The sequence below is a fragment of the Carassius auratus genome, unplaced genomic scaffold, assembly GCF_003368295.1.
Source record: "Carassius auratus strain Wakin unplaced genomic scaffold, ASM336829v1 scaf_tig00008402, whole genome shotgun sequence".
NCBI classification, from domain to species: domain Eukaryota; kingdom Metazoa; phylum Chordata; class Actinopteri; order Cypriniformes; family Cyprinidae; genus Carassius; species Carassius auratus.
Window position 1 is genome coordinate 1 of NW_020523941.1, and position 15,627 is coordinate 15,627.

Consider the following 15,627-nt stretch of genomic DNA (forward strand, 5'->3'; position numbering starts at 1 on the left):
ATACTATATTTGTTCTAGACTGAGCAATGCATTTCCAGTATTGAGCACCCACATTCCAGAAATATGTTTCTTCTGAAGGTCCTTTCTCTTTGTTTGACCAGAAGACAAGAAATGTAAAAATAAATGTTGTGAAACGTTTTGGTATTTTTAGACCCCACGGATATAATGATGTGAGGCATTTTCACTCCTGTTATGAATTGAGGTATTTCCTTTAGAAAACAGGAAGTTTGAGCAGGATATATTGAAGGGGCTTGCTTTTAGTTCAAGTCACAGTCATGAACCATGGTCAGTAGCTTTTTTAGTCTGTTTCTCCAGAACAGAACACTCTACATTTTTATTTTCAACATTTCAGGGTTGGTAGATAAGTTATGCACACCAAAATATAGTAAAATAGCAATATTGTGAATTTAATCGTTTGTACCAAAAGCTGAATTTTCAGCAACCAAATTAAGAATTAAGGTAATAAGTAATTTTTTCTTTATATATATATTAATATATACTGTATTATATTATATATATATACTGTATATATACAGTATGTATGTATATAAATAAATAATAAAATAGAAATATAAATCTTTGTATAAATGCCTTTACTGGCACATATGTTTTGCTTTGACATCAATTCAATGCATCCTGAATAAAATAATTCATTGGTTAAAAAAAACTTTTCATTTGTTGTCATAAGATTCCAAAGTATATTTTATAAGTTATGACACTGTTTGTGTGTGTAGAAGTTTGATTTTGCATCTACAATAAGGTTTGCCATATAACCATGTGAGCTGCTGCATAAATAACATGCTGCTATTCTTCTGACTGCATATTCTGCATCAAGGAAGTAACAGCACAGATGTGCACGTGTTTAGGGATAAACCTATCTGTTGACAGAGGTGCTAATGTCTGATCAGACTCAGACTGTCAGGCATTTGACATAGAGAAGTGATGCAGGGTCTTGGACGTGCCTGGACCGCACCCTGACCCTTCTGTCTAACACTGTCTCCACAGGCAAAGATGCATACCAGACTGGGATGGAACAAAAATGCAGACATAACCCCTCACATGTCTTGGAGGAGGGGGAGTGTGAGCCCTGAAAGGGGTGCTGGGATGTGAGTAGGCCAGCATCCAGCACGAGCCAGAGCCAAAGAGGCAGCATCAACAAAGACGAGTGAAAACAGGAATCCTAATCTTCCCTAGCATCTTTCCCATTGCAGCCTGTTATCTATTCAGGTCAGACTGAGCCTGGGTGTGTACAATTCTGTGTCTTAGTGTATGATTGCACTTCCATTGTGTGTTTTTAGTAACTGGCTAAATCTTTCTGTGTTTTTCAAGGGTGAAGCATTTGTGTGTACAGGCCACGTTCACCTCATGAGGCCTAAGACCTTCCCTGCCGCCCCGTACGTGGGCAACACGCGCCAGCGCCTGCAGGAAATCAAGGAAGGACTGAAACAACCTGCGAAGCTGGTGAGCCAGGCGCTTCATGGAGGGAGCTCTCGAGGGGAGGGGGGCAGAGGTGGGGACTCTAAGGGGAAAGACCAAGCTGGAAGGCAACAACAGCTCCGGCAGCCTCAGAAGTTCAACAACTACCAAAATGCGCTGCGAGAGATCCGCAAGTCTCTATTGCCCTTTGCCAATGAATCAGGGCCGGGATCCAGCTCGGGACATCCTGGTGAAGTCAACAGACCAGATGTTGCAGGATCTCGTCAATGCTGGTTGTGATCAGGTAAGTAATGTCTCTGTTGGATAATATAAATATACTGGATGTATACTGTATGTGTAGGTATTTCAAATTTCAGATAGTAATATAAATAATACAAAATATATAAGAATGTTTTTTAAAAAGATTTATGTAGGCCTGTATGTGAGTGTATATTTATTTCTGGTTTGTAATATTTTAAAAAAATATATTTCAATCAATTTAACATGTCCTTGCTAAAAAAAGAAATCTTATTTACACAAAAACAAATTTTTAACCATTTCTTTTTTCAGCAAGGACATGTTAAATTGATTGAAAGATATATATTTTTTAATTTTATATACACACACACATGTATACGGATACATACATGCATGCATACACACACACACACACACACACACACACACATACGGATACATAGACAAATGCAGTTGTATAAACTTGCATTCAGAAATGTTTCTGAAAAAAAAAATCTTTTTGAGCTTAAATATCAAAGATTGAACTTTGAACATTGTACAGTAGAAATTAAGTCTTTGCCAAGTCTGAAATCATTACATAATATAGAATGTAATGTTGGAAATGGCAGTTTTTCACAACTTATTTGGTTTTTTAGTTGTTTTCTTTGATGAGCTCAGTGGAACATCTCCGCCCCAAAGGAAGTGGCAGAAGCCAAATCAGCCCTTCCTAATCCTTACCTTTAACACTCAAAATACAAACATTTATACAGACTTGTGTTTCAGTTGTACATGCCAGTATTAGTGTTAGCTGATAATGGTCCAGTTAATATATAACTAAATGCTGGAACATTATACTGTAGTATTTGTAACTGATTGTTTCAGTGTATCTGTGTTGCTGTGCAATAGTGGTTGTTGTGCAATCACTATTTAGTTAAATGTGTTACATGTGTTCTGGTCCCTGTATTGAAATCTAGTGGCTGAATATTAAAGGGATAGTTCACCCAAAATCTCTGTTATCATCTACTCACCCTCATGCCGTTCCAAACATGTATGCATTTCCTTCTTTTGTAGAACACAGAAGAAGATACTTTGAAGAATGTTGATAATTGAAAAGTTGTGGTGACCACTGACCAAAAAAGAAACAACTGAGATATTTTACATTCACAGAGCAGTGTTGTTATAATACTAAATTTAAAACCTTAACCTTGATATTAAGCTGAAATGAAAATTTCATAGAACATAATTGAACAACTTACTGAATTAGATTTAAAGTGTTGAAACAATTGAAAACCTTTATAAATACTCTAATAGTATATAAATAATATTAAACAACCTACCACTGAAAAAAAATAAATCCATACAAGTTTGAAACGACATAAGGGGGATAAATTGATGGCAGAATAAAAAATAAAATAAAAAACATGTTCATTCATTTGTGTCAAACATGCAGGAGACCAAAGGTCCTATAGTTTGTTTCGGTCTCTCTAAAGCGGACTCATTGTCAGATCATTGATGAATATGTGTTGGAGCTTTGCTGCTAATGTTCAGATACAGCTCTGAGAGCAGCCCTGTGATTGCATTAGGCATGTGAGGAATGCTGTGCTCAAGCCCATGCACAACACCAGCGAGAAATCCACCACGGCCCAGTGGAATTACGAGGCCTAGCTGAAGGGAGCCAAACTGCCTTTATGACATGGCTAAATAGAGACTGGAACGGGACTTTTTTAGGTCTCTGGAAGCTGAAACATGCTATCAGATGAAGTATAGTATGGAGTCAGACTTGATTTGGATCATGATGTCTGAATACATTCCTGACAGGCTTATCTTTTGCTGTCGGTCCTGATGCTGGCTGATTATGATATGCATGAATGATCATTTTATGTACTAGTATGAGTTTATGTAGTAACAGTTCATTAATACTATAATTAAAGTAAGATTAACCCTCCATTTGAGGACAGCTACTTTAAACATGATTTCCACCATTTATATTTATTGAATTCAGAACTGACAGCATACTATTTCACAGGCATATGTGAATTTCACAATCATACGGTTGATTTTTCTTTGCCCTGCATTCATGGGACGCATGAACGACAGCAGTACACACAGAGGAAGTGCTCCGTTCATTCGTAGATGGGTGGTACAGTTTCCCCAGCAGGAATACAGTAAGCAGGGATGTCCCTTTTCTGGTCCTTTGAAATTTTTTGATTTTATATGTGGGTTAAAGGTTTTTATTCAGTTGTTACAAAAACATGAAATTTGTGTTTTGTGGCTTAGTCTGTCTGACTTCATGTCTCCTCGTTTTCAGATTTAGCCTGGCCAAATATTCACTGAGTTTGAATCTTGTCCCTCTGTTGTGGACCACATGCGCCTAGACCTCCCATAAGATCTGGGCATACATTTCGGCATGTTTTTATTAGTAGTAATTTAGTCATTATTGTGAAATGACTCGGTTGTGGTGTGTGACTAGTTATTTTTAGTTCGTCATCGTCGTCTTCTGACTGGGGCCTGTGTTCCTCCCAGACTCTCTGTACATTCCAGGAAGGTAAATGGCTGCCTCTGGTCCTTCCCTGAGCTGCTTTAGTTTGGTTGATATAGTTGGATTTCGCCTCACAAATTACACAGCAATGTGGCTGACGGTTACATAACCACCTCTGAAGGAGGAAATGTTTTAGTTGGGGAATGAAGGGGGTGGGGTGTAGGAAGAAGATGAGTATGACATGTGTTGTGGATTTGTGGTTTGGAGCTTAGGATATGAAAAGCTGTCTGCATACATCATGCATGTGATGCTTGTGTACTGGCGGAATATACGTGATATGATAAATGTCTAGTGCGGCGTTGACATATCGTGTTTGCACATGATCTAAATGTTTATATTAGCCATCTTGCACAACGCAGTTTGTCCAGGATGTTGAACTGGTCAGTTGAGTGCATTTTTACATTGAAAGTCAATCTGAAACACTATTAGACTTTTGTTATGTGAGTGGAACAGAATATTTAACAAGAACTAATGTAGGACAGGGCTCAATTTTTTCTTCATCACTAAATATCAGTGGTTGGTGGGAAGGGGCTGAAAAGTAAGAGGTATCGGGGATGTCATCCAAAAAGAAGAGCAGAGTAAGTTATTGTATATAAAAGATTACAATGACATTTGTCATTGTCGACATTCTTTTGGGCAGTGCGCTGACTTACAACGTGATTGTATTGTGGGCGTCCCGAGTTCGAATCCCTGCTTGAGGACATTTTTTTTTTAGTTCATGCATGCCCAAGGATTTGAACCCATGACCTGTTTTAGCTGCTGTTTTAGCTATTTTGCTATTTTAAGGATGATGTTTCACCTCTCCATCCACTGATGATGATGCCCATCCGGTCCTTATCTTGGAGTCCTCCATATGGCTTTCGTTACCATGTTCAGTGGTGGAATGTGTTTCAGAATTTGGGTCAAAGTGGAAGCTCTTAAAAATGAATAGTGATGGAATATATTTATGTCACTTTATTCAAGACTATAGACTGTTTACTTTTTAAAGTATGAGTTTGGGAAAAAAGGAGAAAGAAGTGTTTGTGTTTCTGTGTGGGTACTTACCGACCGACGCCACAGTCAGTAATTGAATGTCTAGTGTAGCATTGAGGCTTGTGGTCATGACAAGGGTGTAAATACAAACGAGATATTTTGGGACCAGCCAAATGAACGCTTGGAGCACATTGGACCAGAAAGTTTTCAAAAATAAAGAGAGGAGGAGGGGACAATTTAAAATGAGACTGAAACATAGATTTATACATGGATGGAACTTCTGCTTGCTGGCCCGTGGAATATCCTGATCATCTGTCGCCATGACAGTGGAGGTCAGAGCTGAAACTCTGACCTGGGGCCAGACCAGACCTAGCCCTTCCCGAAACCAGACTGAAGTCCATGTTGGATTGTTGTGTGTGTGTGTGTGTGTGTGTGTGTGTGTGCGTGTGTGTGAGTTTTAAAGAGGGAACGAGAGAGTGGCGCCTTTAAATAACCAAGGGGGACGAGAAGGCACACACCCTTGGAGCGGACAGTGATGGAATGCAACAGAAAGCCATGGCACTTCTGAGAGCAGCAATCACAGACAGCGTGTGCTCAGAGTATTTCCTGCATGTTTTGTACAGTTCTGACTTTGTAAGTAAGCATGTAGACAAACTGATGGCAATACACAGAGTAATCTAAACTACCCAGGGAATGTGTAGAATGCGTGTGGATGTGGCACTGCGTACTGAGTGTGCCCAAGGTTTTATAGCTGCTTGTGTATGGCCATTGATTTTTACTCTGTCAGTGCCATCTAACCAAAACTCTGTAATAGTCTTTATCACTCTAAATTTGTCATAGTTTCATAATATGAATCTACTTTGAATGCATAAACAGAAGTATGTGCGGAATTAGGCACTTACCCCACCAATTTTCCATGGCATGCTTGGTGCAGCATTATGTTTGACCACCAGAGGCAGTATATAACAGCTTGTTGTGGTGCTGTAGAATTGGGTTTGGGCAGAATGTCTTCTGAATGAGGTCATATGCCATTCAAGGGGATTTCCTCATATAGGTGTGGGTCTGCTCACAGAAGATTGTACATGTCTGAGATGTTTTATTTTAAATTGCCCTGTCACAAAATGTGACAAGGGACTAAGACTAAAGGTCTTTAGTTTCCTTACAGACAAACAGAGTTGTTGCATGGTGGGTAATACTGTTGAGAAGAACTAAAAATAAATAAATAAATAAATAAAATATATATATACTTTAAATTCAGTATAATTATAAAAAATTAATAAAAATCAAAGTTTCAAATTAAAATGAATGTTCCTTAAGTATAACCATCAAATCTATGAATCATTTCAAGGGTCCCACAGTGCGATGTGTGGTCAGATGTGCCCAGCTCTGGTCATAGTGCACTTGTGGGCTGGCACCGGAAGACCCTTGTGCTAACTTACAGAGGAAGCAGCTGCAGGGAATGTTGTTTTAACAATTATCTGTTGTGTGTGTATGTGCTAAGGGTTAATGTATATTTACGTGCGTGTTCATGTGGACATATGTGTTTATCTAAGTGCATTGAGGTAATTTTCCATAACTAGTACAAATTCTAAAACTGTACGATACCATTTTGGTTAAAGTATTTGTCAAGCTACATACATTCCTTTTGCTCAAGAACATGCATTCCTTTTTTGCTGAAGAATGTTAACTAAATTAAACTAGAGCATTGCCTTTTAAGTGAAGGAAATCTGACTTTGCCTTAAATGTAAAAGAAAAGAAAATATATATAATTTTGGCTCTATTAAAGTCTCTCCAGAAATGAATTTATCTGCAAATTAAAGAACAAAATCTACACTTTCTGGTTGTCCTACATCTGATGTGGGATATTTGGGGGAATTTATTGACAGTCATGGCCTCAGCAGCTTTGCTTTGCTTCAAGTGATTTAATTCAAACTGATCTCTGTGATTTATAATAAAGAGTATCATGCCTACAGGTAGCCTAGTTGTAATCTCATCTTTAAAAGTACTAGTAGTATTGAATCTTAAGTAGCATTTAAAAACCTCATATAAGTGAAGTTGTGCCTCATTTGTAAATAATGACAGGAAATGTATTGTGAAAACCAAAAAGAAAAAATTGTAAGCATTGCTTATTTTTTTTTAATAGTTCTCTGCTTCACATTTCTGAAACAGGAAATGGCAGTCCGTGCCCTAAAACAGACTGGCAGCCGTAACATTGAGGCAGCATTGGAATACATTAGCAAAATGGGTTACCTGGACCCTCACAATGAACAGATTGTACGTGTCATCAAACAAACTTCCCCAGGTATGTGCAGACTATAAGCATATATTACTATATTCATTTTATGAATGATGCACTGCCTTTAAACTCAAAATTACCCTTTTTAAATTCACTACAGGAAAAACTGGCATGCCAAATTTAATGGACCACAGGGTGGCAATGGAGGGCACTGGGGATGGGGCAATGCCACCTTATCACCAAATGGGAGCACCACTGTATGAGGGAGCTGGTTATGGGGCTGAGGGTGAGATGGCTCGTGCATACATGGGTGGACCACCTGTCATGAACTACATGCCACCGCCTGCCAACAATTCACAGGGTCCTACCATGGGAAACCCAATGGGTCGTCCTGCAAGTATGGGTGCCTACTCCACAAGCATGGCTCCCCAAAATAACCCTGGGAACCCTATGTACACCCCTGGTCCAGCCCAGCAAAAAGGCTACCCTGGTGGGATAGAACAGGCCATGATGGGCTACAGTGTGCCTGGACCACCCATGCAAATCCAGCCTCAGCCCTCGGGAGGTCCTGGCACTCATTATGACTACAGGCCTCATATGATAGAAGCCTCTGGCTATGGGGTAAAACGAAGTGCTTCTTTCCAGAATAAGATGACCCCGCTAACATCCGAAAACTATGTTAATATGCCAGGCAAAGGAGCAATGGGCCAAAACTCTGGTGGCTACCCTCCTAACTTATATCTTCCACCACATTCGCACCCACGCCAAGCCAGTCCCACCTCACACCAGGTTCACATGATGCAGCGCTCACCTGGAGCTATGGGTGGTGAGTTTTCTGATGTTCCTCAAGGCCTTCTCACTCCTTCCAGGGCAAGTCTAAACCTCGACCTCTATGAGCATCACTGGCCAGGAGCCCAAAGTCCTGAGGGGACTCCTTCAGCTAGGCAGCCACAGGGGCCCTTTAGAGGTGAGGTACGTGTCCCCAGTAGGACCAATTCTTTCAACACCCACCAGAAGGTGACTGTGAGGCAGGCATTGCCTCCTGCAGCTAGTGTTGCTGGAAAGCAGGATGCATCTTTGGGTCCGCCAAATACAATAACTGCAGTGAGCTCTCCACCAATCCAGCCACCTGTTAAGAGTATACGGGTCATGAGGCCTGAGCCGAAGACAGCTGTGGGACCATGCCATCCAGGGTGGCTGAGTGCACAAGCCCAGGATGCACCAGAGTCTCATGGATACATGCCAGATGAGACTTTTGCCCTGGAGCCCAATCAAGAACACCGCTGTCCGCCTCCACCCTACCCCAAAACACTGCTCATGCCTGGATCTGGACCTGGAACTGAGCCTGTATCCCTGGAGACTGGAGCCATGGGTGGATTTCAAGATGTCAATACTACAAGTAGAACAGTCCAGAGTGCCTCAGTAGGAAAGCAAGAGGAACCAGTCTCCAAAGACAAAGTGAAAACTGGCAAAGGAGAGAAGGCAGTGAAGGATAAGAAGCAGATTCAAACCTCACCTGTGCCTGTGCGAAAGAACGCCCGTGATGAAGAGAAGCGGGAGTCTCGCATTAAGAGTTATTCTCCCTTCGCCTTTAAGTTCTACATGGAGCAGCATGTGGAAAATGTGATGAAGACCTATCAGCAGAAACTCAATCGCAGGATGCAGCTGGAGCAAGAGATGTCCAAGGTAACCAGTGCTAGAACTCTATTAAACAAAAAATACGTAGATGGTTGATTTGCATTCCAGACAATTGTTGTGTTAAATGAGTGTTCGATATTGATTCTAAATGTTATTACATTATTGTCATTAATCAAGCCACCCTTTTCTATCTCTTCCACTCCACAAGGCTGGCCTTTCAGAGGCAGAGCAGGAACAGATGAGAAAGATGCTTTATCAGAAGGAATCCAATTACAACCGACTACGACGTGCCAAGATGGACAAATCGATGTTTGTCAAAATCAAGACACTCGGCATCGGGGCCTTTGGTGAGGTGTGTCTTACACGCAAAGTAGACACGGGGGCCCTGTATGCTATGAAGACTCTACGAAAGAAAGATGTTCTGAACCGAAACCAAGTAGCCCATGTGAAAGCAGAACGAGATATCTTGGCAGAGGCTGACAATGAGTGGGTAGTCAGGTTGTACTACTCATTTCAGGACAGAGACAGCCTGTACTTCGTCATGGATTACATTCCTGGAGGAGATATGATGAGCTTGCTGATCCGTATGGGGGTTTTTCCAGAGCCCTTAGCCAGGTTCTACGTGGCAGAACTAACACTGGCCATCGAGAGTGTGCATAAGATGGGCTTCATCCACAGGGATATCAAGCCAGACAACATCCTAATTGACCTGGACGGACACATCAAGCTGACTGATTTTGGTCTGTGTACTGGATTCCGTTGGACTCACAACTCCAAGTATTACCAAAAAGGTAAGGGACTTCAAGAAAAGGTTATACTCATAACTTTTAGCTGTTTGAAAGTGGCCTAAATACTGTTGCAGTGTTCTTCAAATTAAAATAATTGGTTGTCTTTACTTTCTCTCTTTGCACTGCATGAATAGGGAACCATATCCGGCAAGATAGTATGGAGCCAAGTGACTTTTGGGATGATGTGTCTAACTGCCGTTGTGGTGATCGGCTGATGACTTTGGAACAACGGGCAACTCGACAACACCAGCGCTGCCTGGCACACTCTCTGGTGGGCACTCCTAACTACATTGCCCCTGAAGTGCTTTTGCGCAAAGGTACGGAGTGCACAGAGTCAACCGGAAGTACAAGCTAGTCACTAGGAAGTGCCAGTGTTTATAGATCTCTTCTCCTCTTAAGTGTGATACTTTCTAATGTGCAGGATACACACAGCTGTGTGACTGGTGGAGTGTTGGAGTAATCCTGTTTGAGATGCTGGTTGGCCAGCCACCGTTCCTTGCTCCAACCCCAACGGAGACACAGCTTAAGGTAAGAGCTCTGTTTGCATTTTATTAGGTCTCACGGTTAATGTAAACCAGTATGTCCAGTCCTTCTCCTGGAGGGCCAATGTCCAGCAAAGTTTAGGTCTAAATTGCCCTAACACACTTGAAAGTTTCTAGTAATCCTAAAGACCTTGATTAGCCAGTTCATGTGTTTAATAAGGGTTGGAGCTGAACTCCAACACAAGATAGTGGCTCTCCAGGAGAAGGATTGGACAACACTGATGTAATCAGACTAGACATGTTGTCTTTGGAGTTATAACTTTTTAGGTTTTATGGAATTGTGACAATAGGGATGAGGCACTGCTAACGTCGATGTCATCACCTTCATGGGTTCCTTTTTTATTGAGTTGAAGTAAAGTGGACAGCTTGTCTTCTGTAAATTTTTTACATGTTTGGGATATATGGAATGGTAAAAATTATCGAATAACTTTGTTCCCAATGCCTCCATAGGTGATAAACTGGGAGAACACCCTGCAGGTGCCTCCACAAGTAAAACTGAGCCCAGAGGCAGTTGACATTATTGGTCAACTCTGCTGTTCAGCAGAAGAGCGTCTGGGAGGAAACGGGGCTGGAGAGATAAAGGCTCACCCATTCTTTGCTGAGATGGATTTCTCCAGCAATCTTCGTACACAACCTGCTCCATACAGACCGAAGATTGCCCACCCCATGGATACATCCAACTTTGACCCTGTGGAAGAAGAGGGGGGTCCAGGAGCCTGGAGTGACAGTGGTGACAGCACCCGCACTTGGGACATGCTTTGTTCTCCTCACGGCAAACACCCTGAGCATGCCTTTTATGAGTTCACCTTCCGAAGGTTTTTTGATGATAATGGCTGTCCATTCCGTTATCCCAAGCCCCCGGAAGCAAAGCAAGACCTGTCCAACAGTAGTGTGGCTGGGGGCCTGAAGCCTGAGCTAGAAGAGGAAGAGGTTCATGAGGAGGAAGAGCAAGGGGAAGGGTGTGAGCCGGTTTATGTGTGAGAATGTTGGATAAGGTGTTCATGCTGCTCTGCCTTTACCCATAGAGGACCTCGCCAGTTAACACGCTGCATCTCCTACACTTCCTTTTAACCCAACTTTTTCTTCAGAGTGTTTTGTACAGGTTAAATGCATGGAAGAACATCAGAAATGGAGTGCAGAGAGTTCCATGTGAAACGTGTTTATTCCTCCAAAAGCATTATGCTGTATCCTTTGCCTGTTCAAAAATGATTCAAACTCTGACCTGGGACCAAGGAAATACACGCAGCTTAGTTCATGGGGATGTTGGTGTGACTGATAAAGTTGGCTACTCTCCTATGAGAGCACAAAAACAGATGTGTGTAGCTGCTGCTCTGTGGTTTGTCAGTCAAACCACTCTACTCTTATGGTTAGTGTGGTCTGCGTCGACTGTGCCCCATTCCTTTATTCCACTGGGGGAAAATATCCCAGTCTTACATCATATTTTAACATTTCCTTCACCTCTCTTAACCTGGTGATGCTAACACAGCCATTCCAAACACCAGAGTTCATGGTGAGGGATCAGAAGAGAGCTGGGCTTAGGATGGTGGCTATATGGTCAGGTTGCGATAAGGACATATGCTAAGCGCAGAGAGAAACATCACAATTCTCCTTCATAATTCAATCCCATAAAAATATAAATGCATATACATGCAACATGCTGTCAGTTACAACTGTGGAGTTTTTTTTTTTATTATTGTATTTTTTATAACACTAAACTGACTTTTATAGCGAATTTCAGGAACATTTTCTTAAGTATGGAAGTCAGATTTGCTAATGTTCTACCGTATGTTCCCAGTCATTTTCACTACATTTATCTAAAACAAAAAGTGTTTTAGAAAATTTTGTGGCGCCACCAAGTGGTTCAAAGTGACATTGTAAACAGTCATGCGGATTCTTTTAAAGATTTAACTTCTACATTATTAGGTCTATTATTCTACATTTACAGTATTAGGTCACTTCTTCATGCAAAGTCTGTCCAAAAATTATGCAGTATTTTGCAGTTAAAACACTAATTGCAGCCTTTTTGTAAATATTATGCAGTTACACATGTTTCATGCCTTATCAGGTCAAACGGTGCTCTCAGATGACATATTGAGACAAAATATTTTACGTACAGTCAGCACTTCAAGAACATGGGATCTTAAAACTCCCATTATTTTTAAAGGTTTTATTTCAACATCTTTTAAATGTTAATCAACCCATTAAGTTAGAGATATATTATTAGGTCATACATAATGTGTGGAAATAATGTCACAAAAAAAAATCACAATTTGGAAAATTAAGACTCTTAATAGAAAATTAAAAAGACCTGAACATACGTCTCCTTTGCTTGTCAGAAATATGCATGGTAGCATTCGTTCATTCAAATTAAATACCACAAAAAACATTGCAATATTGCCATTTTTATTTTGCATTGTGTGTTAGTTTAGTTGCCGAAGTACTGTTTTAATCATTTAATAACAAATATCTTATCTGGATTGCTTTTTTGTTTGTTTGTTTAAAGGCTTACTAAACCTGCTCCCAATAGTTGCTTTACATTCATCTGTTGCTTTAAGTGTATCTAAGATGTGCATAACACATTGTTTTTAGAGGTGTGCTACAGACATGCAACTGGCCATCCAGAATAAATCTGCAACATAACAGTTTTCAACTTTACAAAATTACAAGAGCTGGGTCTACAGCTATTTCCTTTTCTTGTTATGAAGAATACTTCATATGCTTTTCATTGTGTAACTCTGTCTGCTTTATCTTCTTCCTGTTTCCCAGAATTCTTAATTGCATTTAGTTTCATAAGAAGATCTTAAAAAGTCAGACGGGTGGTTTTTGTTGTGTGTGTGTTCATGCTCATCCAGATCCACTGGAAATGATCTTGTCTGTCGCCATCAGTGAACTTTGAAACAGAATCATTAGAACAAATGCAAAAATGTTTTGTCATCAAGGTTGCTGCTGCACCATTTTAAATTGATCTCACAGCACAGTATTATAAAAATGTAAAGAATACTCGGAGGCAGATACCTTTTAGAAATGGTTAAAAAGTGGCTAAAGAAAAGACAAATATATCTGATGGTATGGCTATGTGCAATACAGAAAATACATTATATAGTTTTCTAAATACAACAAATAGCCTTTATAACTTTAAAACTGAATTATGCTATCTCAAAGTATATATTATATTGATTTATATATTTTCAGTATAGTTTCATGACCCAATGCTGCTTATTGTTATTAATATTACACTATAAAGTATCATTATCATCAAATTTTCATTTATACTTTCTCTCTCTCTCTTTGTACAAAGTGTGGTTTTGATTGTCAGTGTGATTGACCTGGTGTAAGACGAACTGTGTGCCTTCTAATGAATGTGTGGGTGTGTGTACCATGTGCTGTTCAGTATTTCAGGAGAAGATGGAAAAGGCCTTCGCTTCTTGCTCTCAGGCCGGTCCTGAGTGGAAGAGAGAGGGTGCTTTTGGTGAGATAGCTTGAGAAAGACAAAGAGGAAGCAAGAATAGATGATTGTCAATGGGACTCTGAAGGAGATGTATATGCATGTCATAGCAGGATGAATGAGGAAACACATTGTATGCATTTGATCAGTGATAAGGTTCGTTTTGAATTTCTGTATGAAGTCCATTTAATATTGTCTTTCTGAGATCTAATCATCTGTGGTGGTAATGTGTCACTGCACAAAATGTTCTTTGTATTAGTTATCTCTCAAGCTGACTGACAATCATGTGGTTAATTGCTTGCAGTCAATATTGTCAAAAAACTTGTATGACCGCTGACTGAAAGAGCTTTAAAAAAAAAAAAAAACATTTTTTTTTAAAATATATATTGTGTCAGTACGATCACTCCTAAAAGTTAAGTGAAACCTTAACAAACATATTTTAATGTGAATGTATATACCAAGTCAAACTGGTATCATGCCTTTGGTCCAATCAGACAAGTTGATTGAGCTCCATGGAGTGTGAAAGCAAGTTTGGCAGATGTTTGCTACCCCATATTCGTCAGAACGGACCACTCAGTGAAAAAGCATGAGCTTTCTATGAATCTCTCAGAGAGTCAGGTTTAGGTTTGAATGTAATGTGTGTGCTGTGCTTAGGATGGATTCTGTGTTCTGTGTCTTTGGAAAATGTTGACTGACAATCTTTGACTGTATTTAGAATTGTGTGATGATGGGACTTTTTCTCTAATGTATGTTTTTGTATTTTAATGGATGAATGGGTTGGGACTTTTTGACGTTTGTAATCTTTTAACTGTATTATATAATACTGTTACTATTGAACATATATTTATACAGATATACATATTTTTTGTATCCCTTTATTCTTATTTTTCTCTTTTCTGAGCTAACTTTTGAACCCCCCTTGTCTACAGTATTACAGAAAGTATGCATTTGGATATATATCTCATTTTTTACATGTGTGTATGAACTGAGAATGTTTAAGAAATGCTTTCGCTGTCCTCATTTGTAATTGTATATGTCTAAATTAAATTAAACAAATCATCCTCTTGTTTTGAGTGTTTTGTGTGTGTGTGTGTGTGTGTGTGTGTGTGTGTGTGGCTGTAGAGGTGTCTGGGCTACACCCTAGATATTTTTAGCTGATGTAACACATCAGAGCATGAATATCTTTGTTATTAACCCATTTATTTCCAGCAATAACTTCATCAAAATTAACTTTTTAAATAACTTTTAGGTTTGAAGGCAGTCAAATTACAGTCATGATTACAGGATGAATATTTTACAAGGCTGATTTTAAGTCTTGATGAGGTCTATATCAAAAACATCAAAATACAGATACTTTGTGCATATAACAATTGAAATGGTCTATTATTATGATTGTGAATCATAATGTGAATACCACTGTTGTCACCATAAGAATGAAAACAGATTACTTGTGATTAGTATCAAAACCTTTTTTGATGATAAAACTGCATGTTTTGAGGTATTATTACATTAAGTACAAATAGTGCAAATAAATGATGCATTATCATTCCCTATCCACAACCACCTAAAAATAAAAAATATTATACATTTATTTTATAATCACTTTTTACTTTGTAATATTCCACCAGTTACAGTTGTGAATAAAAATGCACCTGCACACATAACTGAATTTTTGGGGGAATAAATTGGTAATGGAGATAAATACTAATAAGTTAAACGCTAGCAGAAATTGACAGTGCTGTCTAAAAAATCAATTGTGTCTACATCAAATGTAATGCTTAAAATGTAAACAAGCACATATGTATTCAGTTAAA

General features: G+C 39.4%; 1 protein-coding gene across 1 annotated transcript; it reads left to right on the plus strand.

Annotated features, from left to right (window-relative positions):
• Positions 1 to 1,365: 1,365 nt before the first annotated feature.
• On the plus strand, positions 1,366 to 11,538 carry LOC113071894 (serine/threonine-protein kinase LATS2-like). The gene is given in 8 exon segments (XM_026245174.1): positions 1,366 to 1,680; positions 1,682 to 1,720; positions 7,334 to 7,466; positions 7,561 to 9,086; positions 9,247 to 9,829; positions 9,961 to 10,143; positions 10,248 to 10,354; positions 10,819 to 11,538. Coding segments are annotated over 8 exon segments (3,417 nt in total). The 3' UTR covers positions 11,350 to 11,538.
• The last annotated feature ends 4,089 nt before the right edge of the window (positions 11,539 to 15,627 follow it).